The following is a 20,085-nucleotide window of genomic DNA, read 5'->3' as shown; positions in this document are numbered from 1 at the left end:
TTAGTAACAAACACATGTGATATAAGCAATCCTAGAGATAAAATTTGAGATGCTCATGCTCATGAATGATCAATGATGTTTGTGCTCATACAATGTCAATGCCAAATTCATGCTTAACACCTAGGGTGTTACACCTCGTACCCAAATGTACATGACCTTAGATGTCCATATAACTCTACTACGACTTTTCAGGGGTTGGAGACACAAAACCTGGAAGATACCAAATCCCCCAAACGTGATGATACCAAATCATCACAAAAGAAAACATGGCTCGAACACAGCCAAGAAAGCAGTGGCTCGAACATGGCCTAAAAACCTAAAGCTTAACGTGGAACATCACATAGCATCCACGTCAATCGGATACGAAAGAAATCCATCCCCCGTATCGGCTCCTGATATTCCACTGCCTACACTGGCCTCCTAGTAGGAACTATACTTTTATCTAACTGGGTGTGAGGTCAAGCCTACCCATATAGACATGTGACTATACAAAAATAACTCACTAGGCGAGAGGGACTACGAACCGGTCCTTATGTGTCCGAGGCGAGTATCGCCCATAGGAATCCTCTCTAGTCATCCCTGCCATGGTAAACTACCTCCATAGTTTACCACTACTCGCCTCATGTCGGGGTTTAGTTTAGGTTTAACAAGTTTTAAGTTCTATTATTATTCCTAAATCTAGTCATGGTGTGGAGCTTATAAAATAACAAGATAACCATTTATCTTAATTATTTCATGCTAACCAAGCTTATTTTCTAAGGTAATAATCTCATAGTCATGTTTTAGCATTTTGGTGGTTTTAAGCAAGATGGTAGGGAGGGGAGCTAGGACTTGCCTTTGTCGTTAACACTCTGTCGGACGTATCGGTCGAATAAGACTATCGCTACTCGCAAAAGAAAAAGGCCAAAGCAAACATAGAACTATATGGTGGCACTAGGTGCATATGGTAGGCTTTGATTTTAGATGAATTTTAGATGTGGTTTCATGCAAAACAGTGTTATGGTTTAAAAGTTATGAATTTTAGAAGTTTATTCTATAGCTAATTAACTAGGTAGAATTTTATATGCATTTTCTAGTGCATGAAAATAGGTGCAAACTATATGGTTAATTTCTTTAATGCATCTAGTTTATTTACAAATTTTCTGAGGATCATTAACACTACTCAAGTGATAAGTAGCCTAAGACCATTGACTAGGAACTAGAGGGCCATGATGAATAGCTTGACAGAATGCCTTACCTAAGAGGAAGTAGTGGTGGATAGAGAAGAGGAAGCAATAGTGTTGAACATAGGTAGTTTGGTGCATAAATTTCATTTTTGTCAGTTGGTGTCATGTCAGTTTTATGGACATGTAGTACTATGGTTCCAAAACTAGCTTGCTTGTTATTGTGGTCATTAGTTTGCGAACATGGTAATGTTTGAATGGTATCTATTTTTGAAACTTGGTAATGTATGAAAGGTACTCAGTTTGTGAACTCGACAATAATATGTTATGGATGGTACTCAACTTGTAATGATATTTACACATAATGTTTGTGCCTATTATTTACATGGATTGTGTTAGTGGATTGCTTGAAACAACATTTTCATCTATTTTCCTCACATTACAACACATATAGCTCATTTAGTTAATTACTTCAACAACAACAATAACACAACAAAAAGAGTACGACAAATCCTAAGCCTACACAAAAAGCCAATCAACCACCTAGAAACTATATTGAATTCTTTATCTCAACAGCAACATATCTCCTTATCTCAACTCTCTAAGTAGCCATTGCAATAGTCAACATGCACACATACTCCTTCATAGCACCTTTGAGTTCATCAGCTGCAGTCAACATCTTTAGTGTGACAGTTTCCATGGAATCTTTTTTGCTTGTTGACTTCCACATGAAGGGCTAGCACATTTGTGCACATCAAGGAACCCTATATTATGCATTTGAATCCCCCAAAATAGCAAATCCAAACAACTAAATTTAATTATTGAATTGATCATGATTCATGCATAAGTTCTTGAATGTATTGGCTTCGTCATCAACAACCACTCAACTATGATCCTCGTTTTCTAGAATAGCACCTAGGTTTGAGAATTTGAGATTTGTTCCTACTTGAGATCGCACTACCCCACTAGAGGAAGATGGCCTAGAGCCTGAGTTGGACACCATAGCCTAGCCTCAATATCTCTAGTTGCCTCCGATAGCCCTATAAGCCTTCCACTAGATCACTACCATGGTTGTCACTTCGACCACCTAATTGTCACCGCCACTGTGAGCTAGGAGAAGGGGATGAGTGAAAGCTCTAGTTTGGTTTTGGTGAATTGATGAAACCCTAGTGCTAACCTAGTTTATCATAGTGATCATGAGATAGGTAGCACTATTCTAAGTTGTGGAGCAATGGTGAAGATCATGATGATGGTGTGGACATGATGATCAAGTGCTTGGACTTGGAAAAGAAGAAAGAGAAAAACAAAAAGCTCAAGGCAAAGGTGAATCTTCATAGAAACTTTTTGGTTTAGTGATCAAGACACTTAGCGAGTGTGATCACATTTAGGATCGATAGTTGTACTATTAAGAGGGGTGAAACTTGTATTGAAATGCGGTTATCAAAGTGCCACTAGATGCTCTAACTCATTGCATATGCATTTAGGATTTAGTGAAGTGCTAACACCCTTAAAATGTTTGTGAAAATATGCTAACACATGTGCACAAGATGATACACTTGGTGGTTGGCACATTTGAGGAAGGGCGGTAAAGTTTGGGAAGTTGAGGAGGTCACTGTGCTAACTAGACATAGGATCGGACGCTGGACCTACGCATCCGGTCAGTAGTGGAGCAGTGGCTCGGCTTCGGTCATGTAACCATACACTGCACAGTAAAAGTGATTGGATGCGCAGGGCCTGTGTCCGATCACAGGTAACATACGCTGATGTCGGGCACAAAACTTGGCGCGTAGAGGAGAACTAACCGAACACTGGGCTGGGTCTGGTCGAGGTGCATCTGACGTGTTCGATCATCATTTGGGCGCTCTAGAACCTCTCTAGAAGTGACCTAATGCGCAATAGCTGGAGGGAGCAGCGTGTCTAGTTGAGTCTTGGTGGCTTAGGTGCGTGCGTGAGCAGTGTGAGCACCGACGCGTCCAATCGTCTAGAGCGGCGCATCTGGTCATGACTTAAGTAACCACTCGGGAGTTTTTGACCGTTGGAGATCAACGTTCATGGTTAAACTGCAGGGACACGTGGATGGCTAGCGAGTCCGGTCGTCCCAAGAAAGCTACAGTGAGGAGCCCGGCTCTTTTCATGGGGCTCTTTATTTTAGCCCCTTGGCCGGCTCAAGCTCACTCTCTTGGCCATTTGCATTGACATAGCAACCTTGTGAGCTTAGCCAAAACCCTCCCACTCATCTCCATCATTGACTCATCATCTTTGTGAGATTAGGAGTGAATTCAAGTGCATTGCTTGAGTGATTGCATTTAGAGGCACTTGGTGTTCGTGTTTTGCTATGAGATTCGCTTGTTACTCTTGGTGGTTGCCACCACCTAGACGGCTTGGTGCAGCGAGGATCGTCGAGTGGAGGAAGGTGCTTGTCTTCGGCTTCGATCATGGTGATTGTGAGGGGTTCTTGACCTTTCCTCGGTGGAGAGCCAAAAGGTACTCTAGTGGATTACCCATGGCTTGTGTGATCCTCATCTTGTGTTGGTTGTACGGCACCCAGTTGCGGATTTGGCATGTGATGCCAATTAGCGCATGAACCTCCAGTGAGTGAATCACCACAACAAGGACTAGCTTGCCGACAAGTAAGTGAACCTCGATAAAAAATCTTGTGTCATCATTTTCTAAGGATTTTTTGTTTTCATTGTGATTGATTGTGATCATCTTGTGATTGGCTCAATTCCTTGACATGACGGTATAATCATCACATCCTCTCTCTTGTATTACATTCCTAGTGTGTAAGCTAAGCTCTTTAGTGTAATTAGTTTTGAGAGCTAGCTTGCGTCGGGTCTAGTGGTTAGTAAGGCTCTTTAGTTAGTCTTTGAGAGCTCACTAACTTAGTGTAGTGACATAGCCTTTGTGTGGATAGAGACTATAGATACTAGAATTGTGGTATGTGGCTTGCACTTTTAGTAGACTAGCGCAACACTCGCTTTGCCGTTTAATTGTCTAACATCTCTGCTAAGTGTTGTTGTAGAGATTTTTAATAAGTTATTCACCTCCTCTAGCCATTAGGACCTTTCAATGAGAAAGAGAGAGATGAAGGCAAAATGGATCTAGGGTCCTAGTCGAGCTAGACTAACCTAGTTCAACCTGACATGGTTGAACCAGACTAGATCATGTTGGGTGTGCAGGGGCAGAACTAGCACAAAAATTGAGTGGTTGCCTGTTCCTGATGGACCTCTATAGCTACATTAAAAAAGATTTTTTTTTGGAAACCTAGAATTTGAGTGGGGGCACATACCCCCGCTCATTCTGTATTGGGCCCGCCCCTGTGGGTGTGGGCATATGTAGAGCTTGGGCAAAATGGACAATGCACAATAATTCTCTAGCTCACCTCTTAGTTGGAAATGAATATTTCAACGAGTGTGGTGTCTTCAAGCAAATTAACACATTGCTAGAAAGCCAATTGCATTCTTTTCGGTGTCCACTGGCAACATGACATCACTTTTAGTGTCTCATAGCAATTTTTTTACCAAATGCAAAAGGATGACATCCTACACTTAGTTACAAGTGACTCTGTGGCATAATAGTGGGAGAGGCTTGTGGGAGGCAAGAGGTCTTGAGTTTAAATTTAGGAACCGCACTCGCAAATATTTTGTGTGAAATATTATTGGACATGTGACTTCTCCTGGGATTTTTTTTTCAATTTTTATGTCTGATTTACAATTTTTAGAAATTAGTTTTAAAAGACGGCTATATTACCAATCGTCTCTAGAAAATGATTTTTAGGGGCACCAAGGAAAATGACGCTCCTTGAGTAGAGGCATGCTGAAAAAAATGCCTCTACAAATCAATTGTAACCATGACTAAACATCCTTTGTGTAGTGGTGTCAATGGATGGTAGAAGAGAGAATGAGGCTTAAAGAAATGGCAAACATAAAGTTTTGGGGAGGCAGTCCTCGTTGTCAACACAGTTGTCTCATCATTCTACCACTTGGTTGAGGTAGACTAATATATATAGTCGGGATTACTAATTAGGGCAATTGGCACTGGGCAGCTTCAAGGATAAACTCCGATCTTGGGGACATGTAAGACATGTATATAGGTTGTTCAACGTAGCCTTCTATAGTGTTGTTTCTCTTTTCTCCCTACGTGGGTACCTCTAATATATATTGCATGTATTGCACAAAATCTTTGGATGTAAAACCTTACTTATGTACCAATCCATTTAATGGCAAGGTTTAGCTGATAGCTCTCTGAGCCTACTGTGTGGCGTTCATCGGAGAAAAGTCAGCACAGGCATGGGATGATCACGCCAATTCTAATGGGTATGCAAGAATGGTGCATATCAGAAAATTCAAACCATGCGTGTCAGACTAATACATATATATATATATATGGGATAGAACAACAATTTTATGTAGTATATAATAATTTTTTGTGAGCAAAAACCAACAACAGGAAAACAAACTATATATATAATTGGATATATGCCAACTTAATGCTATAAATATTTAAAAAAATACTTCATATAGATGAGAAAATAGTTGTTTCATCCCAAAATGATGTCACAAAACAAATGATATTCCAAATCTAGCCCTGAAATTTATATTTTATTCATATAGAATTTTACTAGAAACAAAGAAACCCGTTACTCCGGAGATTATTTGTATAATTGTATCCCCTCGGCCTCTGAATAAATCAACTGCTAAAGTTATATATTCTAAGTTAAACCTTTTTTTATGTTTGACAAAAAATATAGAAAAATACACAAATATACATGGCATCAAATAAGTTTATCAAGAAAATATATTTTATGGTGTATCTAATAATACTAATAGTATCATAAATCTTGACTTTTTTTCTTCTTCTAAAAATTCAGTCAAATCCAGAAAAGTTTGACTTACTAAGACAACTCTGAAAATAGTGTGATTTGTTCACCGTTCTGTTGTGATTTAACTTCCACGATCAGTTCAGTTGAGATGCCGGCCTAATAAACTTGGTATTGTACGGCCAGCATTTTGAATGGCTAGTTCGTCACCTCAACTACCCCGGGCCCACACGTCCGTGTGGTCCATCGATCAGTCGGTGCAACCCCAGCCCCTCCTCCCCTTCTTCGGTTCTTCCCCACGAACGACCCCAACTCCTGGAGCGCTCTGGACCGCCCAGAATTCCAGATCACGCATCTCCCTCTCTCTCTCTCTCACCGCGTCCTCCTCGCTCGCCGCCCCTGCCGCCTCCTGCACTGCCGCGCGCGCGTCGAGGAGTGGAGATCCCTCCGGCCCGCCATGAAGTGATCCCTTCTTCGTCGTCCCTCGGTAAGAATCATGCGCGTGTGCGTGCCCTAGCAAGTCCCGCGGCGGTCCAAATCCCCCTCTCTCTTCCTTTCCTGGATCCATACGACATGCGGCGGCGCATGTTGGCTGATCCGATGCCAGGGCTCCACCGATCTCGATCACCCCAGTACTCATTTCTACGTATCTGTATGTCAGCGGATACAGGAGAAGGAGGAGGAATCGAAGGAGCCGTCGTCCCGCTGGCGGCGGCGAGGAAGGACGATGTCGTCGTCTAACTCGCCTTGCGCTGCGTGCAAGCTGCTGCGGCGCAAGTGCACGCAGGGATGCGTCTTCGCGCCCTACTTCCCGCCCGACAACCCGGCCAAATTCTCCAGCGTGCACCGCGTCTTCGGCGCCAGCAACGTCTCCAAGCTCCTCAACGAGCTGCCGCAGGCGCAGCGGGAGGACGCCGTCAACTCGCTGGCGTACGAGGCCGAGGCGCGCCTCCGTGACCCCGTCTACGGCTGCGTCTCCTACATCTCCGTCTTGCAGCTCAGGATCAAGCAGGTCCGCGAGGAGCTCGCCGCCGCGCGCAAGGAGCTGGCGGGCTACATTGGGCCCGCGGCGTTCGCGCCTTTCGTCGCCGCGCCGCAGTACCACCACCATCAGTACGCCGCGGGCGGCGTGCCTCTCGCGGCGGCCACCGGCATGGGGCTCGCCGTCGGTGTCGGTGTCGGCGTCGGACCGCAGCACGGTCACCACCATCCGCACCAGCAGCAGATCATGGTGCATCAGCACCAGCACCTCCACCACCACCAGCAGATGGCCGCTGCGGAGGCGCAGCAGCAGCTCGCTGCGGCCGTGGAGGTCGCGCGTGAGCAGCAGGATCTCATGATGCGGCAGGCCGCGGTCTACGCGCACGCCGTGCCCGGGAGCAGCGGCGGCGCCACGGTGGCCGTTGTGCCGCCCGACGCCGTGCCGTACGAGGGCGGCTTCCTCTTCCAGCAGCAGCAGCCGCCGCCGTCACAGGCGCAGACGGCCATGGCGCTCACGTACCAGATGGAGCAGTCCCCGCCGCCGTCGTCCACGGGCCAGTCTCACCCCGAGGTGTCGCAGCAGCAGAACACGGATGGCAGCGACGAGGGCAGCGGCGGTGTCGTGCCGCCGGCCTGATCTGATTCGTGCTTCCTCTAGCCTTAGCCTTTTCCTTTCTTTCTTGTTTGGTGTTCGTTCCTTGTTCGTTATGAATTTTTCCCGTTCCGTCGTCTTCATCATATGGCGTCGCGTCGGCATCGTCGATCTAGGATCCATGCACGCCTCCCGAAGGCAGGCTATAGCTGGATTCTTATCAAGGTATTCTTTTTACCACAAGTAGATATATCCTCCTCTTCCGATTATATTGACTATGGTGGCCTTCTCTGTTTGATTCTCTTTTGACTTTCTCGATCTTCGAAACTATTGTTTGTACATACAAATTTATTCTTTGGAACCGGCCAGCAGTGCATGAACAAAGAATACTAAAAGTATACGTTTTTATTAATCTTGTTAATCCTTATTAAAAATGTTCTAAGTCATAATAAGTCATTCTGGCTTTTCATGATACATAGTTTTATTACCTCGTATCTAGACATTAATATATATATATAGGCGCATAGCAAAACATACACACCTACAATTTAGATTTGGAACTGAGGGAGTAATAACTAAAACGTTCACTGTGTTAGCTTTATTAGCTGCTACAGCTACTACTACCATTTTGTATCCCAAGCGAGCTTATTTAAATTCTTGAGCTGAATCTTGCTAGTTGTTTGGGAGTGCTGTATATTTATTAATCTTACTAACCAGTAACGCTGATATATTCTTAGTGCTTGCAGAATGAACTAATGAAATTTATAGAGAAAAGTGAATCTTGAGTTGGTGAATATTATTGTTCACCCATATATACAGAAGTAGAGTGGTGTGGCTTAGCTTCATGAAATGACTATCCTGTCATGTTAATTAAGTATACTAGCTAGTATATATAGGTGCTTGCATATGGAAAACTGATTGCTTGAGTTCATTGTCCATATTTTTTCATTGTGGATCAGAAAAGGCAATTTCCATCATTAATGTATATATATCTATGCATGTGTAACACACAAGTTAACACATGTTAAGTATGTTAGTCTTGATGTAGCTAGCTAGCAAAATGACCAAGCCAGCAATTGGCTTGATTACAAGAAATACTAGCTAGGCATGTGCAGCTAGATACATGTAAAATGAAATGTGCACGATCTAAAATATATTTTATTGGACTTCTTTAACACATTGTATTGCTAAAACTCAGTTGTCCACATTTTTAGCTCTTTGTAAAGTGTGTTCCCGTGGTAGAAAAATAGCTTAATTAAAAAGGATTGGCATGGTTTGAAGGGCTGACAAAGTGAACAACCTGGTGGGTTTATGGTCATCCCTAAATTGGGATTCTTGCCTTCTAGGGTGACCATGATGATCCCCGAAGGCACGAGCCTACACCGCAGTGCTTATAGTTCTTTAGAAGCACCTCCAGGTCCTATGTATGATTCCCGGTGGGAACAAATTTATGCTGGTTAAAAAAAAAACTCGCTAGCAAAGCAGGGGTCGGGGTTTGTGAATTTTCTTCGCTAGGAAGGTTGGTTGCTTTCTACTTTAAAAGCAATGCCTTTGGGGGGAGGGTCATACCCATGGCGAGTCAAGTATTTTTTTAATGATTGATCACTGAAATTAAAGGTGCAATGAATCTGCCTAGTTCAGTAATAATATCTCTTGGTTGCTTAAACAGTTATTGATAGCAGTGCTAGCTAGTTCCATTCACTAAGCATGACTTGAAAGACACAACAGTTTGATGCATGATTAGGAAACACAAGTAACCAACTCTTACATTTTTAATCTCTAGAATCTGATCACACGCAATGATCTTCTATGTTTGCACTTAATCTGTACATGCATACCTATGACTCTTTTGTGTTCTGAACTTCTAGTGCATAAATTCAATATCCCTCTTTCTATCCTCCCCCGTTGGACATCTTACTATAAGAAGCATGAACATGATGTATCAAACACTGTTTATCACCCATTGAATCACACTTGCTGACATATCATTCACCTGGAATTATGCCCTGTCAGGTTCCTCATGATCAGTTGCCTTTCTTCCTCAAGAGTTAGAGCCAAATAAATGCAAGACAGAAGGAGTGGTAGGAAATGGGGACAGATACTCATCATATGGATCAGTGTAACACAGAGAAATTAATGGTGGGAAGGTGGAGAGACGGGGGTAGTAGAGGTAGACAGAAACAGCAGAGAGAAGCATGCATGGTGTGCTGCAGCGCAGGGAGGAGGGGAGCAGCAAATGGTGAAGAGAAACAAAATGCATGCAAATAGCTTGCACTTTGCAGGAGGGAGCAGCAGTCATGATGAATAAAGAAGGCCCTGTCCTTTTGAACTTATCAGCCGTATCATTTCAGTAAAATAACAGTGTTTTTCTCTCACAACAAATCAGCATCAGCCGTTTTTCCGGCTAGCGGAACATGGCCGAAATTAACAGGAGGAGCAGCTAAACATATATCTTCGTTCACTTGTGCATTTATTTGGTGTTGAACATATGTGTATCTTCTTTCTTCACCGCTCTTATTAGTATTCTTTTCACCTTTCCCTCTTTTTCTGGTTTCTCATATTGGTAAATTCTTTCTGTCGTCTTGCATTGTGTGTATAAAGAAATAGAATCTACATAAATGGATGATGGAGAGGCATGGAGCTAGCTAGTCATCATTTTAATTATATTGAGTCATTATCGATTTCTTCTGAATTATTATACTATATATATGTGCGGTAGCCTTCATGCTTATGATAGGGCCATCTGGCTCACTTAGCTTCATCATTATATAAAAATTAAATATGTTAGTGTCCTAACATATATATTGTCCCATCAATTTATAACAGTTTTAAAGATGTGTCGTTATTTAATTTTTTGGAAGGATAGAAAAAAGCAGTATGACAATTGTGTATATCTTTGATTGTTATTACTAATCATTCATGCTTTTGTTTCAAGTGGATCGCGTCGGTACACTTCCAGGAGCTTAAAGCTTACTTCCAGCAGTAACAATCTCTCATGCAATGCACCTGAATAACCTTCACACCGCAGTCCAACTTGCTAATAGTTCATGCAATCCCTTAATAATTTCGTTCATTACACACACCAATGTGCACTCACCCGGCCACCGCTCACTTTTAGGCAGCACAGTCTAACAGAAATGTTTTTTGCTAATTTTTTAGTATCATAATCAACACCAATGCAAAATACACACATGAACGGCTATAACCAGAAATCTACGTTTGTAAGCTAGTTTCGGTATTTTAATAACTGGTTGATATTTCAAAACCTTGTGTGGTGGCCGGCCAGCCATTTCCTTTTTCTTTTTTTTTCTCAAATTTTTGGGCCAACATTTGTTCAAATCAAATCAAATGTCCTATTACATTAATCTCTTTATCAGGAAAAATTAATCTGGTACCTTCATTCGGAAAATATATAAGTTTAAGTAGCAAGGTTCAAATGAACTTTCATTGCTTTAGGTCTTTACTAGGGAGGGGGGGACATGTTTCATTGAGGCACTCTCTTCTCGATAGTAGTATTAAACGCATTTTGCAGTTAATTAATGGGATATATATGTGGATCGAAATTCTTCTCTAGAATATTGTGCCTTGTGTACTCTTTGCACAAAAAATTAGCAGAGTCAAGCAGCAATGTATCAATATATCATGATACCAACAGTTGATGTACCACAACAAATTTTGCCCTGAGGTAAATAGATTACGTCAAATTAAACCTTGACGCATGAATCCCATCGGAGTCGTTCTATGTACAGGGAGCTATATAGCTACCTAGAGTAAGAGAAAGTGTTTGGACAAGAGGGGGTAGTCATTAGCAATGGTTTTTGGATTGCACTGAAATCAATGGATCTCACAAACAACTAGGGCTGACTTCCCATCTCCCCAATGCAACCAGGCCACCATATATAGTTCCTTTCTCATATTCCATGGCTTGCAGCCTACTATGTCATTTTTTAACTTTCTTATTTCTCATCGCATGTGTGCTAGCTCAAGTTGACGTATGTATGTATGTGTATAAAGTGTAGCCTGTAGTGCAAACCAAGGTTTTGGTGTACGTGCAATCTATTAGAGGACGGCTACATAATTAAGCTCCTCTCGTCCCCATGTCAAGCTATTGACCCACATTAATTAATTAGAAATATTCAGGATTCAGAAGCCGATCTAGCGTTTGTACTTTGTACTAGCAAACAGTGGTGCACCAATCAGTGCCATGGGTGGCCATGTCGTGGTAGGCCTCCCTTTGCATGCATGGGAATAGAAACAAAGTTGTAGTATATGCTGCCATCGCCATCCCTGTCCTGGTTTGATATATGTATATGTATATGTATATACGCCAAAATATAAGGAGATGAGCATGTATCCCCAGCCTTGAATTTAATTGCGCAACTGTCTAGTACTACGCAAATGAGCGCTAACTGCTAGCTAGCCTGTTCGCTTGTTGGTTTTAGTCAGGGCTTATCAGCCAGCCAACAGTGTTTTTCTCTCACAACAAATCAGTATCAGCCGGGCTTATCAGCCCAGAAACCAACCAGCGAACAGGCCGTACAAGTATAAGGACGACTCAAGCATATTAGTACACATGCAAAGAGCAGGGGGGGCCAGAGGGACCACCTTGGCAGCCACTGCACACATGGATCGTAGGCCTGTTTGGATCCACTGACTAAACTTTAGCTAGCTAAATTTAGCTACTATAGATCAAACAGTCCAACTAAAAAATCAGCTAAAGTTTAGCCACTTCAACCTAGCTAAACCTTAGCTGAGTCTATTAGTTGGAGGATTCAAACACCTCAGCTAAAGTTTAGCTTTTAAATTTTAGCTTAGCTAAATTTTAGTTGGGTGGATCCATATATTTGTGTGCGCAGCGATTTCCTCCGTGGAAGAAATCCGTGGCATAAATGCAGAAACAGACGTGGTAGCTTTGGTGTATCTAACTCTGGGGACCTCTGAATTTAGTCTCCTAGTTGTTGTTGTTGTTTGGCCGCGGTTTGGAGTTATTGCCACGACTATCTGCCGGCGATACGTAGTTACCAACGCCGCGCGCAGTAGTAGCTGTCCCGGCCCGATTTCACCAGTCACTCTGCCCTCTTTTTTGTAGTACTTTGATGAATGAAAGGCCTGCGAGCAAAGATTAGTAGTATCTTTCAATCGTTGGACTCGATCAAAAGGACAAAGTGTTGTTTTCCTCACTGTCTTTCAATAGCAGTGCATTGCTGTCTGGGCCAAAAAAAGGATCATCAGACAAACGTACATACATAATAAAGCTAAAGGCTATATATAGAGCACAAAAATACTGAAAAAAGAAACAGCACCATGAAATGCATCAGTCAAACAGAGTGTCAGAGTCTGAAATGAAACTGTAATATTGCATCAGAAATATGATGCCGTGCTTCCTTCCTTTTGTGCCATCTTAACTGGCCTTCAAGACAGAGAAACATTAACATGAATGAAGAACAACATTGCTGCAGGGTGTTACCATCTCACGATGGATGAAACTATAAAGAGATTGCATGCAGATGCCGCACCATTGTCTGTACAAGATCGTGCATGCATGCATGCAATGGTCCATCCCTGCCAGACCAGAAAAAGATCAGATGGTCGGTGACTGGGCTCTGGAGACTGATATACACGATGGTTAAATACGAAAAGGTTGCCCGTACAGGGCAACACTCATCTACCGGATCATTCGCGTGAATTCAACATTCAATACGTAAGATCATGACAGTGCCATGCATGCAGTCAGAACGATGAATCGTAAGCCATTGCAAGAGTAGCTTACAGTTTCAAAACAACACCAAGACCAGAGAATCAATTCACCCAGGCCACAGCAAAGGATAGTCCACAATGTCTTCTTACATGTCATGTGTCCCTGAACCCGAACTAAAAGAGAGGATGTTATTCTCTAGTGACTGGTACAGACAAGGTTTCTCCAGTGATTGTTCTTCATTTTGTTCCTTCATATCTTTACTTGAAGCTCATAGCTTGTCTGAATCCACTATCACATTGAAACCTAGGGAACGGATAACCAAAAACCAAGCCAGGAGATGGAGCTGCTGGAGGACTGTCCACCCAAAGGTACAATGTTATCAACTCTGAAATATTTGCAGTACTGCCTACTCGACTGTCTCAATTGGCTTTGAGGCCAAGATCTTGCAGACGGGCATGGTCTCGTTTTTACTCAGCAACTTGAGCGATGGATGGACGGGAATGTCATGCATTAATACCCTATCTCCGACATCAAGATTTGTCAGGTCCACCTCAATTTTTGGAGGGATGTGCTCAGCTGGGCAGAGATACACCAGGCTGGTCCTTATTTTCTGCAAAAAGCCTCCTGCGTTATCAAACCAATTTGATAGTCAGGCCAAGAACTCAAAGCGAGCAATATAACCAGTAGCAAATTACATAATCAAAGAATATGATAGCATGAGCTAGGCAACACACATAAAAAGGTGTTGAGTTGCTGCAGATACTTAACTTGTCAGGGTACCCTGCCTTATATCTAGTTACATGTGTGTTCTTCAGGTTTGTATAGTTGTACCTAAGAAAGAAAAAAAGATTGTGATGAACTGATCATCACATACTCTAGCTGCACGTATGCAGACAGGTTTTTTTAGGTGGCAAATTGTACGCATCGTGCTGGGGTCCAGAGAAAACTAAAATTCGAGTGAGTAACAAATGAATTATCAAATACTGCAGCCAGATGAATGGTCACTGCCACCAAACTGCAAGTTATGTAGTCTCAACTGGCCAATAGAAGGTGCCAATGGAAAGCGTGAAATTTGAACCAAGCAACTTCGAGTAATAACATTAACATCTATGTAATCTTTAGATTCGCCACATCAAACTAATAAAAGTCTATTTCATAGAAATAATTTCATAGTCTTTATTTTACAACTTGAATACGTGATTGGATTGTACAAACCAACACTCGACATAAAATCATGAAGACTCCAAAAAGTAAAAAGCAACACTTTAGTCTGACAGAAGGTAGTAAACATCACGTATGTCAGTTAATGAGCCAAACAAACATTAAACAACACCTTACTAATACAGACCGGAAGGTCCCGGGTTCGAGTCACGGTCTCCTCGCATTGCACAGGCGAGGGTAAGGCTTGCCATTAACACCCTTCCCCAGACCCCGCACAGAGCGGGAGCTCTCTGCACTGGGTACGCCCTTTTTTTTTACTAATACAGACTTCAAACCGTTGAAGTAGATGTACATAGAGTTCAAGTAACTCAGGAAACTGACAAATGCAAAAAGCAAGGAGACACTGACTAGTAATATTTTGAACAGATGTGCCAACTAGCATGTCCTACCCTGACTCTGAGTGTTGATCTACTGGGCATTGCAACTATGAGCTGTATAATTTCTGACTTTTTTTTCATTCTTTTTTACTATAGCGGTATAGCCAATTTGGCACTAACCTGAAATGCCCTTAAAAAATCAGGACAAGCTTGGGGAATCTTGGGCGCTAAATACTATGAACTTATGACATCATAGATGCAGCAATGATGATGGCTTCCCAGATAAGACTAAACAACACTTGTACTGAAAAGCATGAGGGCATCCTTGGACCCAAGCTTTCTCGAGAAGCCCAGCTTATGTGGCTTCTAAAGGCAAATACGCACATTCAAGTTGGCATTCAGGTCAGTGAAAATCAAGTACAGGAAGTTGTCCCTCTCACAATCGACATGCCTTTCATATCAGAAGCACATTTGGGACCTATTGATTGCAGTTTATCATTGCAGAAGTACCAAAGTCATGGTTGATATCTCATACCAGACGTTTTGATACAAACAATGACAAACGACACCAGGCCAGGACCACAATTGATGCAGAAGTAAATTACAGAGAATACACGTGCCTTGTAGAAAACGGAGGAGCATCAAAACTACTATTAAGATGCCTAGAACAGTATACTGATATAGAACTTAGAACTTACATAACTCAAATGTGTCCATGAATTAGGACAAAGCTATTCGAACGCCATAACAGGAGTAATAATCTTACTGTGGAAGTTTTATAGTCATCTGTCCTTACTGAATAATCAAGGCATGGTTTTTTTTTGGTATACTTACTAATCAAGGTGTGGTTTTCCTTGGTATCCTAAGAGCATCTCCAGGAGACTCTCTATATAGCTCTTTATCACAAAATTTAGGAAACAAACCAAAAAAAAACATGTTCCAATAGACTCTCCAAATCACTCTCCATCTTTTCCACTCTCCAAAACCACCCTTCTCGCTCTCCACTTTTGGAGAGGCTACATGACTCTAATACAATAGATGGTAGTTTTCTCATGAAATTTTTCACACAAGGAAAATTATGATAAACTATTGAAGTACAGATAACAAAAATTGGCAAGTCTGTTGGAGACATGAGGGATATACAAAGAGAACATTCGTTGAATGACTGTCCAAATAGAGATATAGAGATTGAAATTTATAGAGGCTCTTGGAGTTGCTCTGAGAAAGGTAATTGGTATTTACATGGGCGATGTCTTCACATAAGATAAAGAAACAAATTAGGTAGATACTGCATGCTGCTTACTCAGTACTTCCCTACACTACACTCAACCAATCTTGGGGTGGGAAAGTTGTTTACACATGAATGGATTCAGATAACAGAAAGGAGTCTGTAATCTGGTAAATAAAATCAAACTGGGTTCTGCCTGCTTACCACAGAGAATAAAAGTTGGTTGCTTTGTGATCTGTCAACATCTTACAAAACAGTGCCAACTGATTTCAAGTTATCCCAAAATTAAGGAAAAAAGTAATTTTGGCAGACCCTGCAATTATGACATTAGTGATATACTTGTTTTAAAGGACCTAACTAGTTTAATTTAAGACTTTGAACAAACTATTTTTTGAGTCAATTCTCATTCTTCTTGCATGACATTATAGACAAGATTACAAGGAAATAAGGATTTGGTAGCAATCCCATTCTTCCCAGTCAGTTATGGCCTTATGGGCTCATAAAAACTCAAGCACCACTGAAAGAAGTCATGTTTTACCTTTCTTCAGTTCTCCCTCAAATGCCCATGCTACCAGGCTCAAGATTTACATACCCCATTGGTCAACTGCAAGATGACCAGTTACTTCAAAGTGCCAGTACAGTTTCTAATTTTTATTTATAAATTAAGTACAGGTAAGATGATATATTATTTCATACGCAACATATGTTCTGAACAATAATCGTAAACACGTATTTGCCCCCCTGAAATCAACGCCAACATGGAAACAATCTTAAGCTTAGCATTTCATGTAATTGCAGAGCCTGATGCTACGATTTCCAACAACCCCAGAAAGGTAGAGAAACACTACAACAAACTCTGCCATCAACTCTACATGACTAGATAGGGAATCCTAGATCAAAAAACATTGAATATCCTAGATGCTATCTACTATGAAAAGGTCCTTTTAAGAAACACTTTTTTTCACATGTGATAGTACTTTGAGAAACAAAACAGATGACAGGTCACATCCAAATTGTCACTCTTCGCTGCCTATTAAGCTAGGAAGCACGAGAAGTCCAGAATTTTATCAGTGTAATGCAACAGTGAGAAAACAAGTGCCAGACCACCAGTTTTGCACCAACTACATGACTTACTGTTTTCAAGTAACCATAGTATTTGGGCAACTGGGTATATACATGTGGAAGAAAACGATCTGCATGTGTTTTCATAATTTCATTATTGAAAAATGGACTCACCAACATACGAATGCCAAATAAACTTCTATACCGAAGTCCGTTCTCTTCACAGCATCAACAACAACAAAAGATCAAAGAGAATTTCAACAAGTACCAGATGAATCAAGAGCTTGCGACTGTAACTGATATTTCTCACATAGGCCACAGCCATGCTACTTAAGCGATGCAAGACGACTTCAAAGTATGTGTTCACTATTGAACCAGCATGTTTCTAGATTCCCTTGTCATGTACACTAGTATGCAGTGTAGCAAAGATGTATTGAAAAAAAGAGAATAAGAAAAAAGTGATACCTTTCTTCAACCCACGGCAAGCATCCTCCCCCTTGAACTCTACAGGCAAATCCACCTTCAGCATTGTTCCTTCACCTGCCTTCACCATTACCAAGTTCAATATATTCCCAGTTCCATATCTATGCACCTGCACACAAAGAGCAGATACATCAATTGCAGCGTGTGACATGACAAATGATTCAGACATCCTACATGGACAACATAGACGATTACTGCAAAGACATACGGCTAAAAGCACATTTTCATCAGTGTCCCTCTACCATTTAGGGATCATCATTAGCGAGCAACATTTTCACTAAGGAGCATTTCCACAGACACAAGGTGAGCAGATAAGCAGCTCTCAATCTCAGCCGACAAAGCCCAAAGAAGCTACTTCTATTTCCATGTGCAATGCAGGCAATGGATGCAATATTTGGTGGGAATACGAGAAAATTTGGGTTACCTTGATGGGGAGGACGGTGCCGTCGTGGATGATGGCGTTGGATCGCTCGCCCGCGCGGACCTGGAGGCGGACGGGGGTGGAGAGGAAGTAGGGCGACTGCCTGAGCATCTCCGCGAGCTGCCTCATGTCGGCGGTGAGGAGCTGCCTGTGGGCGATTCCGTTCCTGGGCGCGGCGCCCGCGAGCGTGAGCAGGACCGCCGGGACGCGGCCGTGGCGGCGCTCGCGCGCCGCGGCGCGCGGGCCGGCCGTCTCGCGCGGTACAGCCTGGATCGTGTGGTGGTACGACGCAGAGGCCGTCCGCCGCCACGGCGCCGGAGCCGACGCGCGGAGCGCCGCCTCCCCGGCGGCGGCGGCCTTGCCGCGGAGAAACTGCGCCATTCTCACTTTCTCAGGTTCTGGTTCTGGGTTTACGTCGTGGTGGGCTTTGGTTGGAGAGATTGGCAATTTAACTGTAGGCTTTGCATTAGCTATTGGGCCGAGGATTCCCTATTTTATCAGGTTCTGCCATACAGACTTCAGGTGGGCCGCTCGTACCTTTTCGTTTTTCTTTCATCCATTCATAACGTCGTGGACTCGTGGGCGAGCGAGCTGATCCATTCTCCTTTTAAATGAGTTATCATTATCACTAAACTGTTGGTTAGGTTTAACTTTGTCAACTGGATGCCACACCAATCCACGAGGTTAGGTGCAGCAGGAAAAGGTTGAAAGAAATTTGCTTTGGATGAGCGTGCGTGCCGCGTGCGATGCTAATAAAGTAGTTGATTCATGTGGTAGCACATACTTGCATGCGAATAGGTAGATCACCCCGTTCGCGTGCCCTGAACCCGGCTTGATCCGCTTGTTTTTTCATTTGAAACGGTGTTTTTCTCTCACAACATTTCATCCGGAACAGTGTTTCTCCTCCACTTTCCTCTAAAAACCCTCCAGCCGAACGGGGCCATGCATGCTTGTCTATGTACCAATAGTCCTGGTATAAGTTGTTGGCTTGTATATAACAAGAGCAATAGTTTATAAGTGGTTGGCCGTGTTGTAAGCTTCTGTCTGAGTGATGAGTGTGTTTGTGTATTTTTTAGTCGTCATAAGTTGAGGTGTTGGAGGAAAACAAAGGATAGAATTGGTCCTAAAACAGGCACATAAATTGACTGACTCACACATAATAAGCATAGACACTTCCCCCATGTGACCATATATTTTACTTCATCTTTTGTAAGAGATGTTGGATTGGGCCAAGCTGAGACTATTCTATTACCTATCGTAATAAGCCTTCAGCCTCAGAAACCATGACAATTATTCATGCTATTACAATCTAGAGCTGCTGCTCGGAAATGTGAAAAAGATCTTGGCTTAGCGCCAGTTGTTCCAGTTTTGATTTGGGGTCTACTTCTAGAAGGTCCGCATACTTTCCACCAAAGTTCAGAACGACTCTTTGTGGTATCACTAGTCTTTTTCCGTCTTCAGGCTTCAATTCATACCAGCGTCCACTAGGATTCGCGGCTAAGTTTAGCTTGTAATGTTGTAGATCCTGCATTCCATTTACTGGCCAGAGAAATAAATAAATAAATAAATTATAAAGATATTAACCCAACCATGACTCTATTTAATATGTGTGGTGCTTACTCTGTGTTGGCTAGTGTGATTGCATTCACCTAAGGACAAGAAGGCGTCAATAGTAGCAACAAAAGAACCAATTGCACCATGGTGGGCTGCAAACAAATTAACCTCATTAATTGGAGACTGTTCTGAAAGTCAAAGCTAGATTGAGAGAGTAAAAATGAGATAAATGCAAAAAATAAACACAAAATATAATGTTGATTTGCAGAAGAAAAAAAAAGAAAAACATGATATCTGATAATCCACAGCTAAAACTTAGAATACAGAATTCACGAGGAACTGATAATGAATAAATTACAATTTTACCGGATTACACTAATAACCTTTTCAAGGACTACTCATCCTATATTTCTAATACTAGTATGTTCCGTGACCACCACGAGCAAATAAATAAAGAAATAAGGCATTTACTGATATGTCTATTTATTCAAAAATTTAAGTCATACTAGTTGGGTTTAGTTCTGTCTTGGCTGCAGATAAGTATTA

General features: G+C 42.2%; 2 protein-coding genes across 3 annotated transcripts; one reads left to right on the top strand and one right to left on the bottom strand.

Annotated features, from left to right (window-relative positions):
• The first annotated feature begins 6,248 nt into the window (after positions 1-6,248).
• LOC136482730 (LOB domain-containing protein 36-like) lies at positions 6,249-10,212 on the top strand. Of its 2 annotated transcripts, none has more exons than XM_066479936.1 (3): positions 6,249-6,469; positions 6,653-7,780; positions 9,569-10,212. In XM_066479936.1, the coding sequence occupies exon 2, from the start codon at positions 6,710-6,712 to the stop codon at positions 7,598-7,600; it is 891 nt and encodes a 296-aa protein (XP_066336033.1). In that variant the 5' UTR covers positions 6,249-6,469; positions 6,653-6,709; the 3' UTR covers positions 7,601-7,780; positions 9,569-10,212. The 2 variants fall into 2 exon arrangements, with proteins under 2 accessions (XP_066336033.1, XP_066336027.1); XM_066479930.1 differs by having other exon boundaries at positions 6,644-7,780.
• Positions 10,213-13,345: 3,133 nt separating this feature from the next.
• Positions 13,346-18,413, bottom strand: LOC136482719 (uncharacterized). The gene is made up of 3 exons (XM_066479921.1): positions 17,989-18,413; positions 17,547-17,673; positions 13,346-13,877 (listed from the first exon to the last, which is right to left on the bottom strand). The coding sequence occupies exons 1-3, from the start codon at positions 18,364-18,366 to the stop codon at positions 13,660-13,662; spliced, it is 723 nt and encodes a 240-aa protein (XP_066336018.1). The 5' UTR covers positions 18,367-18,413; the 3' UTR covers positions 13,346-13,659.
• Between the last annotated feature and the right edge of the window lie 1,672 nt (positions 18,414-20,085).

The sequence above is a fragment of the Miscanthus floridulus genome, chromosome 1 (genome assembly GCF_019320115.1).
Source record: "Miscanthus floridulus cultivar M001 chromosome 1, ASM1932011v1, whole genome shotgun sequence".
NCBI classification, from domain to species: domain Eukaryota; kingdom Viridiplantae; phylum Streptophyta; class Magnoliopsida; order Poales; family Poaceae; genus Miscanthus; species Miscanthus floridulus.
This window is presented reverse-complemented; position numbering and strand designations above follow the sequence as displayed.